The 23,107-nt window shown below is 49.7% G+C and overlaps 2 protein-coding genes across 5 annotated transcripts; both read left to right on the forward strand.

The window, feature by feature from the left end:
• The first annotated feature begins 7,224 nt into the window (after positions 1–7,224).
• MIURF (mitochondrial elongation factor 1 upstream open reading frame) lies at positions 7,225–10,101 on the forward strand. Of its 2 annotated transcripts, XM_081590201.1 has the most exons (3): positions 7,225–7,417; positions 8,163–8,214; positions 9,718–10,101. In XM_081590201.1, exon 3 carries the CDS (start codon positions 9,773–9,775, stop codon positions 9,983–9,985), a length of 213 nt encoding a protein of 70 aa, XP_081446327.1. In that variant the 5' UTR covers positions 7,225–7,417; positions 8,163–8,214; positions 9,718–9,772; the 3' UTR covers positions 9,986–10,101. The 2 variants fall into 2 exon arrangements, with proteins under 2 accessions (XP_081446327.1, XP_081446326.1); XM_081590200.1 differs by lacking the exon at positions 8,163–8,214 and having other exon boundaries at positions 9,745–9,985.
• Positions 9,745–21,835, forward strand: MIEF1 (mitochondrial elongation factor 1). 3 transcript variants are annotated; one of them, XM_081590196.1, is made up of 5 exons: positions 9,745–10,105; positions 15,415–15,565; positions 16,945–17,122; positions 17,319–17,581; positions 18,288–21,835. In XM_081590196.1, the coding sequence occupies exons 2-5, from the start codon at positions 15,422–15,424 to the stop codon at positions 19,092–19,094; spliced, it is 1,392 nt and encodes a 463-aa protein (XP_081446322.1). In that variant the 5' UTR covers positions 9,745–10,105; positions 15,415–15,421; the 3' UTR covers positions 19,095–21,835. The 3 variants fall into 3 exon arrangements, with proteins under 3 accessions (XP_081446322.1, XP_081446320.1, XP_081446321.1); XM_081590194.1 differs by having other exon boundaries at positions 9,745–10,101; XM_081590195.1 differs by lacking the exon at positions 9,745–10,105 and adding an exon at positions 15,263–15,323.
• Positions 21,836–23,107: the final 1,272 nt, after the last annotated feature.

Here is a 23,107-nt window from a genome sequence, read left to right on the forward strand (position 1 = left end):
TAGGAAAAGGAGTACGTCAAGGCTGTATATTGTCACGCTGCTTATTTAACTTATATGCAGAGTACATCATGAGAAACGCTGGGCTGGAAGAAACACAAGCTGGAATCAAGATTGCCGGGAGAAATATCAATAACCTCAGCTATGCGGATGACACCACCCTTATGGCAGAAAGTGAAGAAGAACTAAAGAGCCTCTTGATGAAGGTGAAAGAGGAGAGTGAAAAAGTTGGCTTAAAGCTCAACGTTCAGAAAACTAAGATCATGGCATCTGGTCCCATCACTTCATGGGAAATAGATGGGGAAACAGTGGAAACAGTGTCAGACTTTATTTTTTTGGGCTCCAAAATCACTGCTGATGGTGACTGCAGCCATGAAATTAAAAGACGCTTACTCCTTGGAAGGAAGGTTATGGCCAACCTAGATAGCATATTTAAAAGCAGAGACATTACTTTGCCAACAAAAGTACGTCTAGTCAAGGCTATGGTTTTTCCAGTGGTCATGTATGGATGTGAGAGTTGGACGGTGAAGAAAGCTGAGCGCCGAAAAATTGATGCTTTTGAACTGTGGTGTTGGAGAAGACTCTTGAGAGTCCCTTGGACTGCAAGGAGATCCAATCAATCCATCCTAAAAGAGATCAATCCTGGGTGTTCACTGGAAGGTCTGATGTTGAAGCTGAAACTCCAATACTTTGGCCACCTCATGCGAAGGGTTGACTCATTGGAAAAGACCCTAATGCTGGGTAGGATTGGGGGCGGGAGGAGAAGGGGACGACAGAGGATGAGATGGTTGGATGGCATCACCAACTCGATGGACATGGGTTTGGGTAGACTCCGGGAGTTGGTGATGGACAGAGAGGCCTGGCGTGCTGCAATTCATGGGGTCGCAAAGAGTCGGACACGACTGAGCGACTGAACTGAAGGGTAGAATTGCTGAAAGGCTAGGAACCGCTTCCAGCCGGATTAAGGATCAGGGCTCGACCAGCCTTCTTGTGGTGCAGCGCTGCCCCCTAGTGGGAGAGCCTGAACCCGCCTCGCTTGCTCCCTTCTTTCCTTCCTCTTCCTTCTCGCTGTACACCACCCAGGATGTGAGCCAGATGATACAAATACAGGCCACAGAATGGAAAAGCAAATGTATAAAAATTAGAATTGTGGAAAATGATAAAAGGAAACCAATCCTAGGAAGTAACAGGACATGATGAAGGCGATGCTGGGGGCGTGTCAGGGTGCTGAAGGCACAGAGGGGTAGGAGGTGGGGGAACCTTATCTCCCCTTTCACAGAGGAAGTGGTTTCCAGAACTTGTGCCGGAGGTGCTGGAGCTCCGAGAGAAACATGAACAGAGGACATACCTCTGGAGCATCTCTCTTGTTTACGCACAGGGGCTGGGCCTCACTTTTGGGTCCCCAGTGGTCTGCCTCAGGCCTGGCTGTGCTCACTAAATCCTTGATGAATTGTCCTGACCTGGGCACATAGTAACTCACCCTTCCTTGGGTGACTGGTCTCCCTGGCCTCTGACTTGTGGTAGTAATAACAGTAGTAGACACTGGGAGGCAGTACCCTGACCCAGAAGTCAGCAAATGCGAAGTTGTTCTGAAGACTTGGAGATGGGGTCCTCAAATACGCACAGCAATTTGATATATGATAAAAGTGGCATTGGGGGAAAGAAGGATTGTTTCATAAATATCAAACAGTCGTTTCGAAAAAAGGTGAATTACAATCACTCCCTCACTCCTTATAACAAAAATAAATTCACCACAGACATAAGATTTTTAAAAAGTACAATTTTGCCTGTCTTTTCTATCTCTGAGTGGCTGTACAGTTGAGGGAGGGGGGTCAGTGCAGGAGGAAAGTTAGGCTGAATAAACTCTCAGGTCTAACTCTCAGCCCAGGGACCCCCAGCCCTCCACACCCACTGCTGCTGCTGCTGCTAAGTCGCTTCAGTCGTGTCCGACTCTGTGCGACCCCATAGACGGCAGCCCACCAGGCTCCTCTGTCCCTGGGATTCTCCAGGCAGGAATACTGGAGTGGGTTGCCATTTCCTTCTCCAATGCATGCATGCATGCTAAGTCGCTTCAGTCGTGTCTGACTCTGTGCGACCCTGTGGACAGCAGCCCACCAGGCTCCTCTGTCCACGGATTTCTCTAGGCAAGAGTACCGGAGTGGGTTGCCATTTCCTTCTCCATCCACACCCACCTGCTTCCTGTAATAATTTTCCCTTGACTGGAATAACCTTAGCTCTCATCTCTTCAACTCTAGCTGCCCCATCATGCCTGGATTTTCTCCTGGGACTCCCAGTAGGTGGGTTTGGGAGCCCTGCAGGTCCCGGCAGCCCCCAGGAGTCCACCTTGGCTCCCAGGCTGTACCAAGAACTTCGGCTTCAGTTCCTTTCCTGAGCTGTGGAGGTATTTACCTTGGACTTGAGCAGAGCTGTGCTGTTTTGGTTTCCTCGTTCTATATTTTAAGGTTTGGTGCTTTGTGATTACAGCTGGGAAGATACATCAGAGAGGGTACCCATCCTGACTCCAGTGGGCAATCATGCTTTCTCTCCGAATCTCTTTCCTTCCCATCTCTGATGAGAAAGCCTTGCGAGGCTTTGGCAGACTTGGCAAGATACAGGAGCCCAACAGGTCATGTAGATGAATGAACACCCATGGAGAAGATGACAGGGAGCAGCGGGGATCAGGGTGAGGGGGGAGCTCAAACTCTGAGCCCAGTGCTTCCAGATCTTCTAAACATTTAAGCCGAACTGGAAAGCTGTCTTTTATATTTGTCTGTATCTTACAAAGCTTGATGCAAAGCAAGAACATGTCTTGGTCCAGCCCAGCACGGGGACTTCCAGTTTGCCCCTTGAGGAGGTGGAAGTGTCGTGAAGCTGTAGTCGTGGAAGTTATAGTCAGTCTGAATGGTGCCTCATCGGTAAAATGGGTACACTGAGAGAATTCCCATGTGATCCAGTGGTTAAGAATCTGCCTTCCAACACAAGAGGTACAGGTTCCATCCCTGGTTGGGGAACTAAGATCCCACATGCAGCAGGGCAACTCGAGTCACATCACCCTGAGCAATGAAAGATCCCATACGATGCAACTAAGACCCAAGGCAGTCAAATAAATCAATATTTTAAAAATTGTGGTACATCCATATAATGGAATATTATCCAGCAGTAAAATGGAATAAACTGACATGTAACATGGATTAAGCTTAAAATAATTTTTAAAAAATGGGTACACTAGTGCACAGCCCTCGCAGGCTGTAGTAGTCAATCCATGGGGATGAAGGATGTAAAGGGAAACCAACTACCATTCCCTGAGCAATTGCTCTGGCCTGGTCACTGTACTCAAGTCTCCCTGTCTTTCTCCTAAGTCCTGAAACTCCCAGAGGTGCACAAGTGGGAAGTGGGGAGCTGGGATCTGGGCTCTGAGCCCACACACCTGCTGCCCTCAGCCCCCTACTTCTGTTGCCTGCCAAGGAGAGGTATTCGATGAACAAGCTTACATTCCCTTTGCCCATTTTACCACCACCTGGCACAATGTGGGCAGCAAAGATTTCACAGGACAATGGGGGAAACACCTGTCCAGGGATATCAGGTTCCAGTCTGGTAAATATAGAATCGATGACATCTGAAGATAGCAAACCCCATGAGGATGGAGTTGGCTCTCAAAGAATGATTTCCAGGTCCCCGGCCGCTTATATCATGGAGTCTTTATTGATCTGGTTACAGCCAACGCCTCCATCATCCTGGGTAATAAGAGCATCTACACTTTCAGTACACCCTGAGTCTCCCTGGGTAGGCTGAGGAGGGTTGGTGGGCTGGGTTGAGCCTTCTGTCTTGTTGTTGTTCAGTCTCTAAGGCACATCCAACTCTTTGTGACTGCCGAGGACTGCAGCACGCCAGGATTCTCTGTCCTTCACGATCTCCCAGAGTTTGCTCTGAAGAGCAAGAAGAGTCTGGGGGAGCTGATCTGAAGGGTAGATGCCCAAGGGGCCTTCCTCTTTCCCTCCTAAAAATAATGTTCTCTAGAACAGGAGGGTCAGGGGAGATATAACAGTTCCCTTGGTCTTCCAGCTGGGAATGTCATCAATTAGACTTATGTGGGTCACAAAATTATTTCCTTAAAGAGCAAAGTAGGGCAGCCTCGAAGAGTTGGAATAAGACATTTTGGAGTAAGACAGACTGGGGCTCTACAGTGAGCCTCTCAGCTGGCTGGCTTGGTGTCTTAGGGAAATGCCTGAACCTTTCTCTGCTTTGCTTATCATCATCAGGACAATAACACTGACCCAACATGGACTTTTGACACAAACAATATTTGTAAAGTACTTAGCCAGGTGTCTGGGACACAACAGATGCTTCATAAAGGGTCTGCTGCCACTTCGGTGTTTTTCCCACACCAATCCAGCCCTCAGGGAATGATGCCTAATATCTCAGATGCCACACACATTATTACTCCTAAATCTTAGCCTCCTCAAGGCCCCTATCTGGGTCCCTCCCTTTCCTAGATGTTCCAGGGGTTCACGGTCTCCTCAGTATTGATGGGGCTCCCTCTGCCATGGGAGATCTTCCATTGCCTGAATGGAGACTCTAGACCCCAGAAAACCGCCTTCTTTTAGCAACATGGAAAGGCTAGAAGATGCTTTTGAATAGGTTGGAGCAGGGGAAGCAAGAGGGCATCACTCAGGAGGACCCCAAAGCCATGGTCGGCCCTCTGTCTCACCCCCCCATCAGCAAACTGTGGCCCTACCTCCAAATACTTCCTGGATCTGACCACTCCCCTCCACACTGCCGCCCCCTGGTCCAAGACCCTGTCCTCTCTCTCCCCTGGGGCTTTGCAGCAGCCTCTTGGCCACCCTGCTTTAGCCCTTTAGCCTTCCATTAGTCTCCAGTCAGATTGATCCTGTGAACATGGAAGTCAGGGACCCCTTTCGCAAAGATGACACTAAAAGTGAAGAAGAAAATCCCTGCCGTCCCAGAGCTGACACCAAAACAAAGACTTTGAAGGTCAGGAAGGCAGTGCTGAACACACAAAAGAAGATGCACACGTCACCCACCTTCGGGAGGACCGAGACACCATGGCTCCAACAGCAGCCTAAATATTCTCAGAAATGCACCCCCAGGAGAACCAAGCTTGAACACTATGCCAGCACCCTGTTCCCCAGGCCACTGGTTCCGCTGTGAAGGAGATAGAAGACAGCAACACACTCATGTTCTTTGTGGAGGTCAAGGCCATCAACACAGGTATCAGACAGGCTGGAAGATGCTTTTATGACATCACTTAGCCAGGCCAACACCCTGATGGGGTCTGATGGAGAGAAGAAGGCATGCATGTTTGACTGGCCCCATAATGCTTTGGGTGGTGCCAACAAATTGTAAGTCCAGTTGGCTAACTCTAAGTATAATTTTTTTTTTTTAACCACAGACAAACTAATGGATGTCAGATCCCATCACTACTTTACTCCAAATCCTCTGGTGGCTCCTGTCTTAGATGGTCTCCTCTCCCCTGCCTGATAAGGACCTCCTGTCCTGCCTCTTCCCCACCTCTTGCTCACTCTCTTCCCCCAGGTGCTGGCCTCCTCCCTGCCTGCTCCTAGGGCAGCCTAAGGGCCCACCTGAGGCCCAATACCTGGAATGCCCTTCCTGCAGGTCCTACTCAGGTCCTCTTGTCAGACAGGCCTTCCAGCAACATTCCAGGTAAAAAAGCAGCTCCTTTCTCTCCATCCTCATGCATTATTTTTCCTCCCAATTCTTATCACTTCCTCTTACATCTGCCCCACAGGAAGATGAGGTCTTGATCACATCTCACCTGCCACTCCCGTGGCAGTGCGTGGCACGTTGTTGTTCAGCCGCTCAGTAGTGTCTGACTCTGCGACTCCATGGACTGCAGCACGCCAGGCTTCCCTGTCCTTCACTATCTCCTGGAGTTTGCTAAAACTCATGTCCATTGAGTGAGTGAAGCCATCCAACCATCTCATCCTCTGTCACCCCTTCTCCTCCTGAACTCAATCTTTCCCAGCATCAGGGTCTTTTTCAGTGAGTCAGCTCTTCTCATGAGGTGGCCAAAGTACTGGAGCTTCAGCTTCAGCATCCGTCCTTCCAATGAATATTCAGGGTTGATTTTCTTTACAACTGACATTAGAGACCCCAAACAAAGATTTGTGCAGGAATAATTGGATGGGTGGGCAACTGCTCTGTGGGTGCCCACCCCTTCCTGCTAGATGCCTTTTAATCCTCACAAAGGCTGAGAGGGGTTAGGAAAGTTGCCAGAGGGCAGGCTGCTCTCTTTAAGGTAGAGCTGAACTTGGAGCAGGCTGGGCCTGATTCCAAAGCCTGCCTCTTCCCCTCCCCTTCTGAGACGCTGAGCTGGGAAAAGGGGGAAGAGGGCTGACAGATTCCATAAAGACCTGGCTCCTGCCCTCAAATCTGATGAGAGACAAAAAGTAATGGAGAAATTAAAAAACAGTGCCTAGCACATAACAGGTGCCAAGAAACATGTTTCTGGACTTGCCTGGTGGTCCAGTGGCTAAGATTCTGCACTCCCAATGCAGGGGGCCCAGGTTCCATTCCTGGTTAGGGAATTAGATCCCACAAATCACAACTAAGAGTTCGCATGCAGCAACAAAGATCCTGAGCGCCCCAACTAAGACTCGAATTAGCCAAATAAATATTTAAAAAAACCCCAAACAACACATTTCCTTGAAGGAGTGAAGCCCTAACTGGGATGTGCAAAGAGTTCTGTGGGACCCAAAGGAGACACCTAGGTGTGTTGGATGAGGGGTGTGGAATGAGCTGGAGAAGACTTCTAGAGGGGATGTTTGAAGAGGACCTTGAACGGTAGGACTTTGACAGTCGAGCGGTAACAGCATGGAAGGATGAAAAGAGAGCAATCTGGAAGAGCTTTAAAAGCCACGATAGGGAACATTGTTAGTGCTAAACCTCCCCAGGGACCCTCCACGGATCCAGGCCGAGATAAGCAGACAGTGCTGGGGCCTGACAGGTTACAAAGCTGACAGCAGGTTGGGGGACCACCCCGCACAACGGCTGATCCCCGCTTTCCCCCCCTCTCCCACCGGACCTCCTGTCCGCGGCCCTCTGGGGCCGTTTGGGGCCCTCTGGGCGGGGTCCAAATGGCCTGGCCAGGCCATCCTTAGGTGACGTCACGTACAGAGGCGGGACTCGGGACTGTGGGGCGGGGCCCCGCGAGGGGGCGGGGCCCGATGCGGCTCCTGGCCCCACCCCGAGAGAGGCCTAGGCAGGGGAGACCGGAAGTCCTCCCGCCACCGTCAGCCTGCCGGCTCCCTTCGGTTCCTCCTCTCAGCTCCGGGCGCAAGGTCGTGGCCCGGAAGTAAAGGGGCCATGTTGGTGGGTGACCCCAGGAGAGGTACCGGGCGAGAGGCGAATCTCGAGTAGAGGAAGTGCGCGCGGTCCTCAGGTGAGTGAAGGGAGGAGTGAAGGCCGAGGTTGGGGGTTCGCCACGCCTTCTCTCAGGGTTGCTGCTTGAGTCCCCAGCCCGGCCGGGGCCCACACTATCGACCTGACCACCGGGCGTCTCGCCCCAGCCTGCCCTGGCTTTTCCCCTGGGGGCCGTTCTGGGGCCCTGCGCCAACCTCCGGAGCTCTCCCGGGGCCCCAGAGCCGGCCTGCCCCAGCCTCAGGGTCTCTCCACCCCGGTTCTGTACGATCCCCCCCAGGTAGCGGGAGGACCTGGGGACCCTCCAGGACCCAGCCGCCCATTCGGCGGTCGACCTTGTAACAGCTCTTGCATGCCAGTCGCCTCCTACTTCATAAAACACTTTTCTGTTGATTTCTGGATTCATCTGTCCCACTCAGGGAGACCCCTGGCGCCGAGGGGCGCTCTTCTGCAGTTGAGGGTAAAGGGACGGGGACGGTGTCCTGCTCACGCTCGCGCAGCAAGCTCGCAAGGCCGGAGGCTGACGGTAGCTGACTTTGGGCCCAAAGTCCAGACCTTTTTACCAGTCAGATACCTCTCCCATTCAGTCTCATTTATTTCAGAAAGAGAGGTGATCATTTTTTCCACACAAGGACGTTGTGAGGGTCCTTCGTTTATTTTTTGAGCCCTCGGTATGTGCCAGGCGCTGAACTGGGAAAGTTTGTACAGCACCTAGAAGTGCTGTATGCATGGTAAGATCCCAGCAAACAGTAGTTTTCATTCCACAGGCAGGCAGAGTGGGGGTCGGAAGTGCACCTCGCTTTACAGCCCTGCCTGTGGGTGAGTTACTTCTCTCTGGGAGCATTAGTTTCCTCCACTTAAAATGGGGATACTGGTGACACTAGAATTGTTGATGGAATGAGATGTCACGTGGGACCTGCTTGGCCAGTGCGTGCTCTATAGTAAACACTCAATAAACATTAACCATTGTTGTTATGAACCCTGTCCACTTCATAAGTTCCTCAGTTTAAATGTGATAATGGATGACAAAGCACTTTACAAATGGTAACACTCCGTGGTTCTGTAAAGGTTTATTGTTACTGAAGGTAGATGATGGTGGTTTATGTGTAACTAAATCTCATACTTATTGAGCACTTACACACACAGGGGAGGTAGCATTAATCATAGCTGCCCCAATAGATGGCTTGGCATATGCTGAGTGCTATTCTAACCACGTTTAATCCTCATACGAACCATAGGGAAAATACAGTTTTAATCCTCATTTTACAAATGAGGAACTAAGGTAAGCCCAGAGAGGTTAAGAAACTTGCCCAGGGTAATCAGCTTCCTAAGTGTTGGTGCTAGGATTCAAGTATGACTGAGGTCCCTTGTGGTGAAGATATATTATGCGTACTTCTTCCCTGGTGGCTCAGATGGTAAAGAATCTGCCTGCAATGCAGGAGACCGGGGTTCAACCCCTGGGTTGGGAAGATCCCCTGGAGGAAGAAATGGCAACCCACTCCAGTTGCCTAGAGAATGCCATGGACAGAGAAGCCTGGCGGGCTACAGTCCATGGGGTCACAAAGAGATGGACATGACTGAGCAACTAATACTTTCACTTTCTTTTGCTTTACATGCGATATCTCAGGCAAGTTTCAAAATAACCCTGTGGGGTAAGTACTATTAGCATAAAACTACATAGCAGTATATAAATGTAGATAGCATTATCTCTGTTTTACAAGAGAGGAAACAGGCTCAGAGAGGTTATGTACTTTGCCCAAAATCATATGGCAGTTAAGTGGCAGAGCCAAGATTCAAGCCCAGGTAGTATAGCTTCCAGTCCCTGACCTTTCAGTGTAACTGGTAGTTTCCCAGAAGGAGGAGTGTGTAGGCTGGGATCTAGTCCTGGCCCTGCCACTAAGTCACAGTGTGACCTTGAGGGGGTCTCTGAGACCTGGATTAAGAACTACAGAATTGCTGGTGACTCAGATGGTAAAGAATCTGCCTGCAACACGGGAGACCTGAGTTCAATCCCTGGGTCAAGAAGATCCCCTGGAGAAGGGAATGGCTACCCACTCCAGTATTCTTGCCTGCAGAATCCCATGGACAGAGGAGCCTGGCGGGCTACAGTCCATGGGTTTGCAGAATCAGACACAACTGAGCAACTAACACTTTCACATTTCACTTTCATAGGCCCTTCTGGGCTTTCCTGGTGGCTGAGCAGTAAAGAATCCACCTGCCAATGCAGGAAATGTGGGTTCGATCCCTGGGTGGGGAAGATCCCCTTGGAGAAGGAACAAGAACAACAGTGTAGTCCCCTTCTATCATTAATTCTGATTCTAGGCTTCTCTTCTTCCCTCCTGTGTATAGCTTGACGCCCAGCCCCTGTCAGTCCCCCATGGCCTCATGGAGCCGAGAGGCGGTGCTGAGTCTCTACCGGGCTCTGCTTCGCCAAGGCCGTCAGCTTCGCTACACTGATCGAGACTTCTACCTTGCCTCCATCCGCCGTGAGTTCCGGAAAAATCAGAAACTGGAGGATCCTGAGGCCCGGGAGAAGCAGCTGGAAAAGGGCCTGGTCTTCCTCCACAGCAAGCTGGGAGGGATCATTTAGGATCCTCTCCTTTCCCCTCCCATCCTAATTCCAAGGGAAAGAGGACAAAGGTGCCTTCCAGAGACACGCCTGCCTCTCTCCCACCTCCATCTCACAGATGCATTAAGAAGCCTCAGGTAGGTAGGCCTGTGTTCCTGTAGGTTTCATTTTTTCTGATACAGGGGACCAGGAAAGGGAGAATCTTTCCTTTTAGTGGCCAAAGTTCTTTAGGCATACTGAAGGAAATGCCAACATAAATAACAGAATGTTCCCTTATAAAATGTTCCCAGTTAAAAAGGCCCTTAGTTTCAAGTCCTACTAGGAGACCATTTTTCTTCATAGAACATTTAATGTATGAAAATGCTAGAAAAGTTACTGGTTAAAACTTAGATATTGTTCCATCTGGCTCATTTTTCAGTGGATTCAGTTCTCTTGATGGTTAGATCATGTTCCCCCAAACATAACTACGTGGTTTAGTCACTAAATCCAGTCCTACTCTTTGCGACTCCATGGACTGTAGCCCACCAGGCTCCTCTGTTCATGGAATTCTCCAGGCAAGAATACTGGAATGGATTGCCATTTCCTTCTCCAGGGGATCTTCCCAACCTGGGGTCTCCCGCACTGCAGGCAGATTCTTTACCAACTAAGCCACCAGAGAAGCTGTAAACATAACTATACTGTTTCAAAAGTCTCTTAAAGTAAGCATAGTGTCCAGACCTCAGAGGACTGCCTTCCTAGCACTGCTGCTAACAACTATGGGATTTAGGGCAAATCACTGGGTCTGTCTACGCCTCCATTTCCTCATTTGTAGATGAAATGGCATCCCACTCCAGTGTTCTTGCCTGGAAAATTCCATGGACAGAGGAGCTTGGCGGGCTACAGTGGAGTCGTAAAGAGGACACGACTGAGCACCACCACCAAACTAGTACCTACTTCTTCAGCTTATTGCAAGAGTTAATGAGAAAATGCACAGAGTACTTTAATGGTTCTTGGCCAGTGGTATGTGAGCTGCTTCCTGTCATGCCAGTGTAATCAGCAAGTTCCACTGTAACCTGATGATTGTATTTAATTCAGCAACTTTTCCAGAGGGCCTGCCCTGGCATCATGGTAAGCTCTGAGGTAGAGATGAACGATGTGACCCATCTAGGGACAGGTCTGATGTGGCGATCCGCAGGAGGTAGCTCTGGACTAGAGGTGGGTCAAGAGCTTATAGACAGGGAAGGGGCCAAAAATGCCTGGAGAGCAGGGCAGGGGGCAGGGAATCACAGGTAGCTGTAGAAAAGAGGACACTGGAGGTCTGCCTCAAACAAGAAGTAGAAGCTCATTGGGCAGATGGGCAAGAATGAGCAAGTGAGGAAGTGAAAATCACATTTTGTAGTCTGGAAACTTGAGTCTGGAGTAGCTCGAATTGTGTACCTGTAAGGCAGGTGACCGGAGTTGAGACTGAGCCAGGTCTGGAAGGACATCGAATCTCCTGTTGAGAAGTCATGATACCTGATTGTGGGGGGGGTGGGAGTTGGGCACCACAGCTTTGTCAGCCGGGGAGTGGTGTGGATGAGGGGTCAGGGCAGTGGCAGCATGCAGAATAAATCGGTGAGAGGCCCCAGAGGGGGTGAATCTGAGCAGATGAGTGGAGGGACTGAGGTGGTGGGGTAGCTGCATGTAGGTACAATGTGGGCAGCAGGGGACTTTACCAAGTGGGGGCTGGTGCAGCAGGAGGAGAGAGAATGAAGGATGACTTTGAGGTGGAAGGCATGCCAGCTGGGTAGAGGGTACTGGTTTCAACAGAGAGGGAAGGCCGGAGGAGCCTTGTGTAATGGTTTTGGGTTCTCCTCAGCCAGTGGGTTGATTGGCAGACCTGTCTTTGGGAGTAAAGGGCAGGTGGGATGTGATGCCCACGAGGGCCTGCCTGCATAGGGAAAGCGGAAGTGAGTACTTAAGACTTTGTGTTCAGAGTCTATTTTGAGTGTGAGTTGGGTTACAGGTTGCAGCCACTACCTCCTCCAAAAACCAAAAAAAAAAAAAAACCCATAGAATTAGTAGCTCATTGGTGGAACAGATGCGTCAAGTCCCGTCTGTCAAGTACTGCTGGCCCTGGGGGCAGTAAATGAGCCAGAATGCCCCTGGGGCATATGGTCTAGTGGTGCGTGGAGAGCAGATGGGTACAAGGTGGGGCTGCAGGCTGTTTGGGACCCCTATAAACTGCACCCCAGCACCGTGAGCTCTAGGTCAACTCACAACTGCCCAGCTTACTCACATGGTGACTTTGGGCCAGTTACCTGACCTCTGCCTCAGTTTCTTCATCTGACAGTGGGAGATAACAATGTAACTGACCTCATGGGATTGTCGTGAAGAGTGAGAGCGCAACGAGGAGGAAAAATGCCCAGAACATGCTCAATGTGTGTTAGTTCTTATCATGCATACTTAAGCCAGGTGATGTTTAGTTTGAGTCATACGACCTTTTCAAGTAAAATAAGATGGAACGTTCAGAGTTCTGTGCCGTCATCCTAGGAAGCCACAGGGCCACTGTTACTCATCACCCCCACTGCCAATACACGGGGTGGTGAGTATGTCCATTCCCATTCTTGTATCTGAGGAGACAGGTTAAACACCTTGTCTGAAATGTTAACAGAGTTCACATTCTGCATCCTCAGCGTAGTTCCTCTTTTTTTTAAATACTTTAACTATTTGTATTTGTACAGTTGAGTGGTGTTAATATTCATCTTGTGATGTAACAGATCTCCAGAGCTTTTTCATCTCGTAAAACTGAAACTAAACCACAGCGCTCCTTCATAATTGCCCAAGAACCCAGGCTCTTTCCCCTTGTTAGGCAGAGTTCCTACCCCTCACCAGCTCCCAGCTAGTAGAGCATGGCCTGAGTGGAGGGTATACTGTGGATAAGTAGTTTCAACTGGAAAAGGTTGAGTTCAGTTTTAGAATAGAAACTCTGATCTCCCTGGGGGAGCTTGTGGGTGTTCTCTCTTCTTGCTGGTTGCTAGGTCGTCCGCACCACCTGGTCCTTGGATGGGGCAGGGAATATACTGCACTGGTGTAGAAAAGCCTTTTCCCAAGTCTGCTCAGCGTAGTAGTTTTGGTCTCAAGCCCAGGATGGCATCCGTGTGGGTTTCAGAGACCGTTCCTGGCTCCATCTCAGAAGGTGAAATGGACCTCACAGGACAGTCTGAATTGCTGAGTGCCTTCTGGAAAACGTGACCTTTGTCATGTGGATGGAAATCGTAAAAGACTTAATGATAGCCCACATTTGTAGAGTCCTTTTACAGTTTATAAAATGTTCACATACAGTATTTTAGTAGCTATGTTGTCCTCACTACAACCCTGTGATGTAGGCCATGCAGGCGTCATTATCCCCTTTACATAGCTGAGGGGTTGAGTAACTCATTTGAGGTCACCCAGCTAATTAGTCAGGGCTCAATGGCAGGTACTCAAGATTTCTGACTCTAAAATCCAGCCTCTTCTGTCGTGCCACCTCACTGACTCATTCTCACCAGCCATCAGAGGGTCAAGGACTAAATGGCCCAGAGATGCTCCTTCCAGCTTCTGTGCAGAGGAGAGCTGTGCCCTTCTTGCTCTGCTGTGTCACATGCAAAGATCATTTAGGAGATGGTTCTCCCTATTGTAAATACATCCCTAAAGAGCCTTTTGTTTTAAAAGAAATAAAACAGTGGTTGGAATAGAAAACGGCAACCTGCTCCATTATTCTTGCCGAGAATTCCATGGACAGAGGAGCCTGGCAGGCTACAGTCCATGGGGTCGCAGAGTCAGACACGACTCAGCACACACACAAAACAGTGGTCATCATTATGTATGGGCACCTGTCAACTTTGTCCTGATTGGATTAGTTTGCCTTGGGGACATCTATGTCTCATCTCTGTCTCAGTGGTGGCTGCTGGAGGGATGATGACGGCTAGAGTTCCTGCCTGACCCCATCTGCAAATACAGAGCTTCTCTCTTCTCAGCCTTGCTTGCTCTGAGCATTTGAAGTGGGGGTATATTTAATTTGGCCAAGTAGTTTCTCATTCTGTCCCTGAACCCGAAGTGTCTACTAACTGTAAAAGGTGGAGAAGAGAACAGAAAAGTGCCAACTAAAAGTGCCAGCTAAATTCTAGTTAGAGAAAAAGTAATACTTGACTGCAACTCTTGCTGAAATGAGTGAAGTCGGGTGAGGGAGGCACGAAGCATGCGATGTGAGGTGAGTAGTACTCGGCTGTAAGGGTATTAGAAAGAAGCTACGTCACACTGGACAGTGCACCAGTGATCTTGTCTCTCTGTCCTCCCATTCTGGGTATACGGGTGAATGGTACACAGCTGTTTCTACGTAGTTCCTGGCACACAGGACACGGGAGGCAGAAGAGAGAAGCAGTGTGAAGCGCCGTGTTCAGATCCGAGCCACTCTGCCATCCTTCATCTGGGTTGGGCCCAGGGTTCTAACTCCATGGGAAATGGGTTTTTTGGGGGATGAGGGGAACTTCGGTCAGGATGACCCCGTTGTTGCCAGGGAACCAAGGGGAGCTCACCTCGCTGGAACACTGTACGGAGGCCAGCCTCTTCTGCATTGTGCTTTTGAACTCCACTCGGTGACCACATTTTTAGTTCATTTCTCAGGTGCATGTGAGCAGGTGGATTTTTTTGTTTTCCAGTTAACAGCTCAGTCTCCAGCGCCTGTTTATTCTCAGTCTCTGTCTCAGTGCCAGGCTCACCTGAGCTTCTCGTGGTCCCCCTGCACACTCTCCCCAAGAAACAGCATTTGTCAAGTAGGACTGTCCACAGAGAGTTCTTTTCTTCTTTGGCCCTTCCTCACGCATGGAGTTGTAGTTACATCTCCGTGTGCCAGGGTATTCAGTCCGTGTCATTGTTGTTACTGTTACTCGCAGAAAGTACACAGAATAGGAACAGTTTGATCTGGGCAAGGGTAGACATGATAGAGGAGGAGAAGCATCCTGCTAGGAGTTGTGAGTTGTGCACGTGGCTCCATCCTTCCTTTCTCTGAGACCTCTGACAAGTCACCCCCCTATGTGTGAGGTGATGTGATGGGACTAAGATGGGCTGCCTCTAATTAAATTAGACCTTCTCTGATCTGACTTTCCACAAGCAATGGATCAAAGCACTATCTGCACTATAGGGTTGGGAAAGGGTCCGGAGGATTGTGTTGAGTGGTGGGGTCTTCACTCTGATACAAGGAAGAGCAGTGAGCTTAGTGCTGTCTATAATCTCAATAGATAGGTGAGGTGGTTTTCCCATAACTAGCATGATCATTTCCTCTGCCTGCATCCAGGTACATTGAGGACAACGTGGCGTGCTAGAGCTCTACCAGGAAGATTTGGTTTGCTGGAACTCAAGAGTACCCTGGACTGGCCCGAAGCGGGAGGGAGGAGGAGGCCTGGTTCTCAGGGTCGCAGGTGGTGACAGCTGTGTTCTGCCTTCGTCCTCAGGTGCGCAATGGCAGGCTCTGGTGAGCGCAAAAGCAAGAAGGATGACAATGGCATTGGGACGGCCATCGATTTTGTGCTCTCCAACGCCCGGCTGGTGCTAGGGGTGGGAGGAGCAGCCATGCTGGGCATCGCTACGCTGGCGGTTAAGCGGGTAAGTGCACTCAGCCCGGGCCAGGCATTGGAGAGGTGGTGAGGCTGCCAAGTGGAGCTGACCTAGAATAAGACCGTGATATTGCTAATGGGAATGTAACGTGGCAATTTGACATTATTAGACAAGACCTTAAGAGAATTAAGTAAATGTGCTTCTAGGATCCTGCTATAAAGAAACTATTGGAAATACAAAGAAGTTTATTCCAGGGTTAAATTGCAAATAACCAAAATAGCCTTCTGTGACCACCTTACTTAAAATAGCAGCACCCTCACCACACATATATTTCCCATTTCCCTTTCCTGCTTTACTCTTAACACCTTATATATTGCCTAAATCCCCGTATTGGACTGCAGACTCCATGAGGGCAGGAATTGGGTCGGGAAACGGCTTTCTTTTGTGCACCTAGAACAGGGTCTGGCACAGAGTAGCCATTCAGTGATGTGTTTGTTAAATAAATGGATTGGTGTTTGACATTACGGTGCATTGATAAGGTACAGTGTTGTATCATCAGAAATTGTACCATATTGTTCAACCCTGATTGATTCTTAGTGATATGGGGAGTGATAAAAATGACAAGTAAAAAATCAGTTTTTCAAGGTATATGTAGAGGAAGATGCTAATTATATAAATACATATTTCCAGAAAGAAATACACCAAAATATTAATAGGTGTTTCCTGCTGTGACTTCCCTGGTGGCTCAGGTGGTAAAGAGTCCACCTGCAATGCAGGAGACCTGGGTTCAATCCCTGGGTTGGGAGGATCTCCTGGAGGAGGAAATGGCAACCCACTCCAGTATTCTTGCCTGGAGAATCCCTTGGACAGAGAAGCCTGGCGGGATACAGCCCATGGGGTCACAAAGAGTCAGACACGACTGAGCGACTAAGCACACAGCACAGCACTTAGCCTGTCAGACCCTGTTGTGTCCCGAAGTGGGTACTGCCAGACCTGGAAAGGCTGAGCTCCTGCAGCACCGATGGGGCGTGGCTCAGATGTTGGCTGCTCCTTGTGGGGTCAGGTTGGTGCCTGTGCCCCCAGGACAGAGAGGTGGCCCTGAGTACAAGCCCAGCAGGGGCACAGGTCTGACCCATGTCCAGGGAAGAGGAGGAGGAGGAGGGGGTGTCCCTAGTCACCCAGCAGACTCTTATGAATAGAACTAGCAGAAATTCTGAGTTTTTTTTTCTGGGTTGTGACATTATGGTTAAATGTGTTTCTCACTTATTTATATGATTTAGTATTTCCTGAGATTTTCTGTGTGGAGCAAAGCATTCCATAATCTAGAATAAAACGATGTTATTGAAAAGTAGTAGTGGAACTCATTATGGCAGAACTGGTGGGAAGCAGGAAAGAAGGTCCACGTGCTGGGTCCTCTGCTCTTTCAGATGTATGACAGGGCGATCAGCGCCCCCACCAGCCCCACCCGCCTGAGCCATTCAGGGAAAAGGAGCTGGGAGGAACCAAACTGGATGGGCTCTCCCCGACTGCTCAACAAGGACATGAAGGCAGGCCTGAGCAGGTCCCTGCAGGCTCTTCCCACAGGCTCCTCTGCCTTCGACACAGGTGAGGAAGGCTGTTACCCTCTGGGACTCACCTCGGGCTCGCGGTGCTACTCCTGCCCTTGACACGTTTCTTAAGGACACACACTAGGTGCCATGCTGGCCTTTTGTGCTAAGCCCTTCTCCTCTCTGGGGCTGAGGCTGCTGTGGATGAGCAAGCACGGGATGAGCTCACGGGCCTCTCTCTCTTGCCTTGGCAGATACATTCTGCCCACCCCGGCCCAAGCCATTGGCCAGGAAGGGCCAGGTAGACTTGAAGAAGTCACGACTCCGCATGTCCCTGCAGGAGAAACTTCTCACTTACTACCGGAACCGGGCGGCCATCCCTGCCGGCGAGCAGGCTCGGGCCAAGCAAGCCGCTGTGGACATATGTGCCGAGCTCCGGAGCTTCCTGCGGGCCAAGTTGCCTGACATGCCACTTCGGGACATGTACCTGAGTGGCAGCCTCTATGATGACCTGCAGGTAAGCAGGGGGTGCTTACGAAGGGTAGGGTGGTTCTGACTACACTGCTTCTCAATAGTGCCATTGGGGCAGAAGATCAGTGTCCCAGGCTTGCCAAAAATGATTAGTCTTACTGCTTCTGAATTATGCACATTGTGGTAGCATTTGATCCCTGCCTTTAACCTTTTTTCAGTCATACAACTTCTAGGAAGCTGTCAGAGGCTTCCTCCTTCCTTATTCTTGTCCCAGTTTCTCCTTTCTGGCCCTCTGTCTTCAGGGATCTTGAAGGCATGGAGGATGTCATATGTACTTCTGGGTCCAGAGACAGTGAAGTGTGTGGAATGAGCACAGGCTCTAAGGTCTAACAGACCTGGGTTTAAGTCCTCACTCTGAATTGATGTGGTCACGTGCAAGAATTTTTAGTTTCCTTTTTTGCTGGGCGCGGGGGGTGGTGGGGGATACAAGATGGTGAGACCTGTGTTTGGGGAAACTTGTCTCTTGAGGAGATGAAGTCCCTCAAACCCTTTTTTTTTTTTTAAATAAATTTATTTATTTTAGTTGGGGGCTAATTACTTTACAATATTGTAGTAGTTTTTGCCATACATTGACATGAATCAGCCATGGGTTTACATGTGTTCCCCTTCCTGGACCCCCCTCCCACCTCCCTCCCCATCCCATCCCTCTGGGTCATCCCATCCTCAAACCCTTTTTAATTTTGCTACAACAGGTGGTGACAGCTGACCACATCCAACTCATCGTGCCCCTCGTATTGGAGCCAAACCTGTGGTCGTGTATCCCCGGGGAGGACACCATCATGAATGTCCCTGGCTTCTTTCTAGTTCGCCGGGAGAACCCAGAGTATTTTCCTCGTGGTAGCAGTTATTGGGACCGCTGTGTAGTAGGGGGCTACCTCTCTCCGAAGACGGTGGCAGACACGTTTGAGAAGGTAGTGGCTGGCTCCATCAACTGGCCAGCCATCGGGTCCCTCTTGGACTATGTGATTCGACCAGCCCCGCCCCCAGAGGCCCTGACTCTGGAAGTGCAGTATGAGCGTGACAAGCACCTTGTCATTGACTTCCTGCCATCAGTGACCCTTGGTGACACTGTCTTGGTGGCCAAACCACACCGGCTAGCCCAGTACGACAACCTGTGGCGGCTGAGCCTGCGTCCCGCCGAGACGGCACGCCTGCGGGCCCTGGACCAGGCCGACTCGGGCTGCCGCTCCCTGTGCCTCAAGATCCTCAAGGCCATATGCAAGTCCACTCCGGCCCTGGGCCGCCTCACTGCCAGCCAGCTCACCAATGTCATCCTCCACTTGGCCCAGGAGGAGGCTGACTGGTCCCCAGACGTGCTGGCCGACCGCTTCCTGCAGGCCTTGAGGGGGCTCATCAGCCACTTAGAGGCCGGAGTTCTGCCCAGTGTCCTGAACCCCAAGGTGAACTTATTTGCAGAGCTCACCCCTGAGGAAATAGACGAATTAGGATACACTCTTTATTGCTCGTTATCTGAGCCGGAGGTGCTGCTGCAGACGTAGGGCAGGTGAAGGCCAGAGCAGGTGTCGGGTGCTCAGGCCCCTGATTCTCCGTTAGAAACACTTGGCTACATAGCTGTGCCTCACAGGGTCCCTAGGTGCCTCCTGTCTTGCTGGTCATCACCCTGCTCACTTCATGCTGATTAGAATGACATTTCTGTCTCCTCTTTTCTCACCTACCATTTCAATTTTTGTTACCAGTGCTCCCTACTGTTCCCCTCCCCCATGCTCCAGGCTAGTTTTCCTTGAATGAATTGAGAAGGTGGAGCCCCGGCCTGAGTTGTGGCACCACTTGGTATTTTGCATCTTGGCCTAGGTCGTGTGGGCTGTGCCGCCTGCCCCTTTTCGGTGTCTGCTCTTATCTTCCCCACCTGTTCACACCTTGTTTGTTGCTCTTTTTTCCTGGAGAGCATCTGCGTAATTGATTTGCCTTGCAGTTGACTGTCACTGAAGTTAGGATTGCATGTTTCAAACTCAACTCTGCAGAGAGTGCTCAGACAGTATTTAGGATTTCCGGGGATAAAACTGGTGGAAAAGCTGGTCTTTGACCCAAGTTCCTGGAAAAAAGAAGCCCACCCCCCACCTCTTGACCAATTCATATCTAGAAGGACGGAGAAGGTCTCCTGGGCACACTGGTGGCTGCCGCACACGGGAGTGAAGGCTCACGATAAACTGGATGCAGTTATTTGGAGATCGTGTTTCTTAGTGGCCATCAGTGAGAGTGCAGAGGGGGGGAACCTGGAGGTGGCGGTGGGGTCTGTGTGTCTGATGTCTGTGCCTCACCTGGGGCTGGTCCCACCCAGCACTGCTGCGTGCAGGTGTCAGGCAGACAAGGAGTGAAGGGCTGCTGTTGGCCCCTCCCTGCCGTGTTGCCAACGAGGACAAGGCCTTCAAGGACACAGTCTTAGTGCTCGAGGTTGACAGCTGAACATCAATGACCACATTCCCGTCAGGCCTGCCTTTCTTGGATGTTGCTTTAGAGCAAGAACAGGTCCGACAGCCAGCCCTTCGATCCCCAGTGTGTGCCATAAGAACGTGAGGGAGTGTTTGCCTAACTCTGCAGGCCAGTTGGTTTGCAGGCAAACTCTGTTTGCGAGAGGCCAGAGGGCAGGCAGACATGCACAGACCTCTTCCCTCCATCCCGTCTCTCACCCAGCACCTGGGGAGATCGGTGCTACCCAGGAAGAGAGCACACAGCTAGAACACGTGAGAGGGGGGTGGGTACTTCCCACATTCCTTCTTGTTTCCTGCTGCTAAAATTGCACTATTTATTGCAATGTAAAAAGTATCCTGAGAGTGGGGAGGAATATTTAATATACAATGTCAGTGCATCTTCTTGTTCTGTGTTTTTTTTTCTCCTGTTTGTGGCGGGAGGAGGATGATGATGATTCTATTTCTGATCTGCCCATCCAGTATTTTGTTCTCCCATCAAATCTTATTTTTATTCTTACTACCTCTCCATCAATGAGATTCTGAAGCTCTCTGCAGCTGTCACATTCGTTTCCAATGACAGCGACATGAAATGACTCTTTAAATAGCATCGGAACCTTTAGCTTCCCTTTGAATTTAAGGTAGAGATTCCTGTCCCCTTTTTTGTCATAGTTTAGTAGGTTGAGCAGTAGGGTTAATGTTGGCCATATTTAGAGACTTTTCCTGTCTCTTCTCTCACATACATGCAAAGGCTCCCTAAAATGGTTCAGTTGTTTTCTTTGTATGAAGACGTTAAGAGAGAATGAAAAACTAACAGCTCAGAACCCTGAGAGAGGTTCTCCATCCTGGCTGTTCATCAGAGTCAGACTGGGAGTTTAAAATGCTCTGTATGCCTGAGTACCATCCTGGGTGACTGGTGTAGAGGGTGTGGGGTGGAGCCGAGCACTGATGCACCCATCTGCTGTCATCAGAAGAAAAAGGGTAGGACTACAAGTGTTTGACAAGCATGGGTTTTTCTTCATTCAGAGGAAGGATCTGGTTTTCCCCATGTGAAATTCCCCATGTGAAATTCCCCATGTGAATATTAGAAAACCTGGAATTTTCCCAAGCAGGTGTCTCTGACCAAATTCCATATAAGACGTTGGATGGAGACTCAAAAAACAAAAGACGTTAAAGACCAAATCCCAAATCATCTAAGCCAAGTGTAATTGTGATTTGAGTTTATCTCTGAGCATCCTTCTACAGGCAGCTCTGTCTCTTACCTGTTTTCACAAAACCAAAATGCCTAACTCTGCCATTTCACAAGCAAGAATCTCTTAGCGGTCCTCAGAACTAGAAGCAGTGGCAATTCTTGACTCTAGCCCTGGTGGGTTTGCTGACTGAGATGGGGCAAGTCCCATCATCACATGTGGACAACAGTTCAGTGCTTTGAGATTCTTGGATGGAAGAGGGGACCCCCACCCCCGTCGGCACATACACACATTTTTTTTTTCATCTTTGGGGAAAGATGTAGGGCCTTTTCCCACCTTTCTGCCTTTCTACCCCGTAACTGTCAAACCTTTGCCTGAAGTAACAGCACCTGCTTCTACTCCATCTGGAAATTCTTTTGCACCATCTAGGTTAGCAAACCACATAGTTGGCTTAATGCTTGAAAAAAGACTCATCATCTCGAAAACCCAATCAATTCCAAAGTGTATTTTGGTTTTCCCTGTTGCCCTTTCCTAAAACATGAGTTCAGTACAAAGTACTTTATCCTCTTGGTTGTGACTTTTTTTTCCAAATAAAAAAACAACTGAAGCTCATGTTTGGAAAAATTGTGTTGTCTATAATCTTTCCTCCTGGGCTCAGCCCCTGTGGTCTGCTCCTGTTCATATTCTTGATTGGCTGGTTTTGCTCCCTGGTACTTCACTTAAGTTGAGAATGCAAATGGTTTTGATGAGGAATTGGCTTCGGGATCAAGAGGCCCTGGAGAGGGTTGGGGATGGGGTTATGTGAGCGGGGATCCCCACTGTGTGTCCAGAGGCTCTGTTGTGGCACATCTTTGAGACTATGACCCTGGCCGAGAACTGCTCTCACAGGATGTGTTAGCATCCTGACCTTCGAGCAGAAGCTTAAAGCCAAAGAGAATGGTAAGAGGACTTAGGACTAGAGCTGTGGGGCTGTAGCCCTTATAGATACACTTAGCTGATTCGAAGTGGCCAAAATACCGGAGGTGTGTGTTCTGGGGTTAACTGTATACAGTGTGTTGTTTACCTTTTCCTTATAGTCACCTCATGCTCTCTATTCTTCACCCCTGAGGCCAAGTCCACAACCTGCCTTCCAGTCACTTGCCTGCCCTTCAATAAGCGGTTAATATGTCTGCCGGATAGGTCTGGAATCCGTCACCCGTCTTTTCTGTCCTGTCTCTGCTAGGTCCAGAGAGAAGCAGCTTAGCCCTGAGACCCAGACAACTACTATCCTTTTTCTCCTTCAGGGAGGAAATAAAGCCAGGGAACGTGCTGTCTGTCTACAGCATGGGAAGATGAAAATAAAAAGTTTCCAACATCTTTGGCTTGTGTGTGTGGTATGAAACATTTTCCTACAGGAGTGGGGCTGGTTCTCCATTTGCAGGTAGGAGAAACTTTGAACTGGGTTACCATAATGGAAAGGATGGGATGACCTGCCACTGGAGTCATTCTCCCACCCCTCTGCGGTGTCAGCCTGGAGCGGGATTAATTCTCAGCCATCTATATGGTCATCTGTCAAGAAGCACTGACAGTTCCCTCCATACAGCAAATGAAGGACATGTTCCCCAGGGTCCTTGGTTACACCTTTGGAAGACTTGAGTAGTGGCTCAGGGGTTCTTACTGTCTTTGCACAGAAAGACTAGATGCTTTATGTATGTCGAGATACTTGTGATTCCCCAAGGGGAAAGAAAAACCGCGTCTAGTATGCTTTGCCTATACCAGTTGTTCATAGTTGTTGATTTCATTTCTGTAAAATAATAGTCCTCTGAGGAAGCAGGATGATTTAATGGAGATGGGGAGGGGGACCTGGGAGGTTCAGAAGACCTCAGTTCTAATAATAGTAATAATAGTAACTATCCA

Source organism: Giraffa tippelskirchi, chromosome 4 (assembly GCF_054371585.1).
Source record: "Giraffa tippelskirchi isolate mGirTip1 chromosome 4, T2T-mGirTip1v1.2.pri, whole genome shotgun sequence".
In the NCBI taxonomy this organism is placed as follows: Eukaryota; Metazoa; Chordata; class Mammalia; order Artiodactyla; family Giraffidae; genus Giraffa; species Giraffa tippelskirchi.

Excerpts from the sequence above, each read along its gene's own strand:
- MIURF (XM_081590201.1), top strand. The coding sequence starts at position 9,773 with ATGGCCTCATGGAGCCGAGAGGCGGTGCTGAGTCTCTACCGGGCTCTG.
- MIEF1 (XM_081590196.1), top strand. The coding sequence starts at position 15,422 with ATGGCAGGCTCTGGTGAGCGCAAAAGCAAGAAGGATGACAATGGCATT. Across the intron at positions 15,566-16,944 it reads CTACGCTGGCGGTTAAGCGG|ATGTATGACAGGGCGATCAG; the intron begins GTAAGTGCACTC and ends CTGCTCTTTCAG. Across the intron at positions 17,123-17,318 it reads CTCCTCTGCCTTCGACACAG|ATACATTCTGCCCACCCCGG; the intron begins GTGAGGAAGGCT and ends TTGCCTTGGCAG.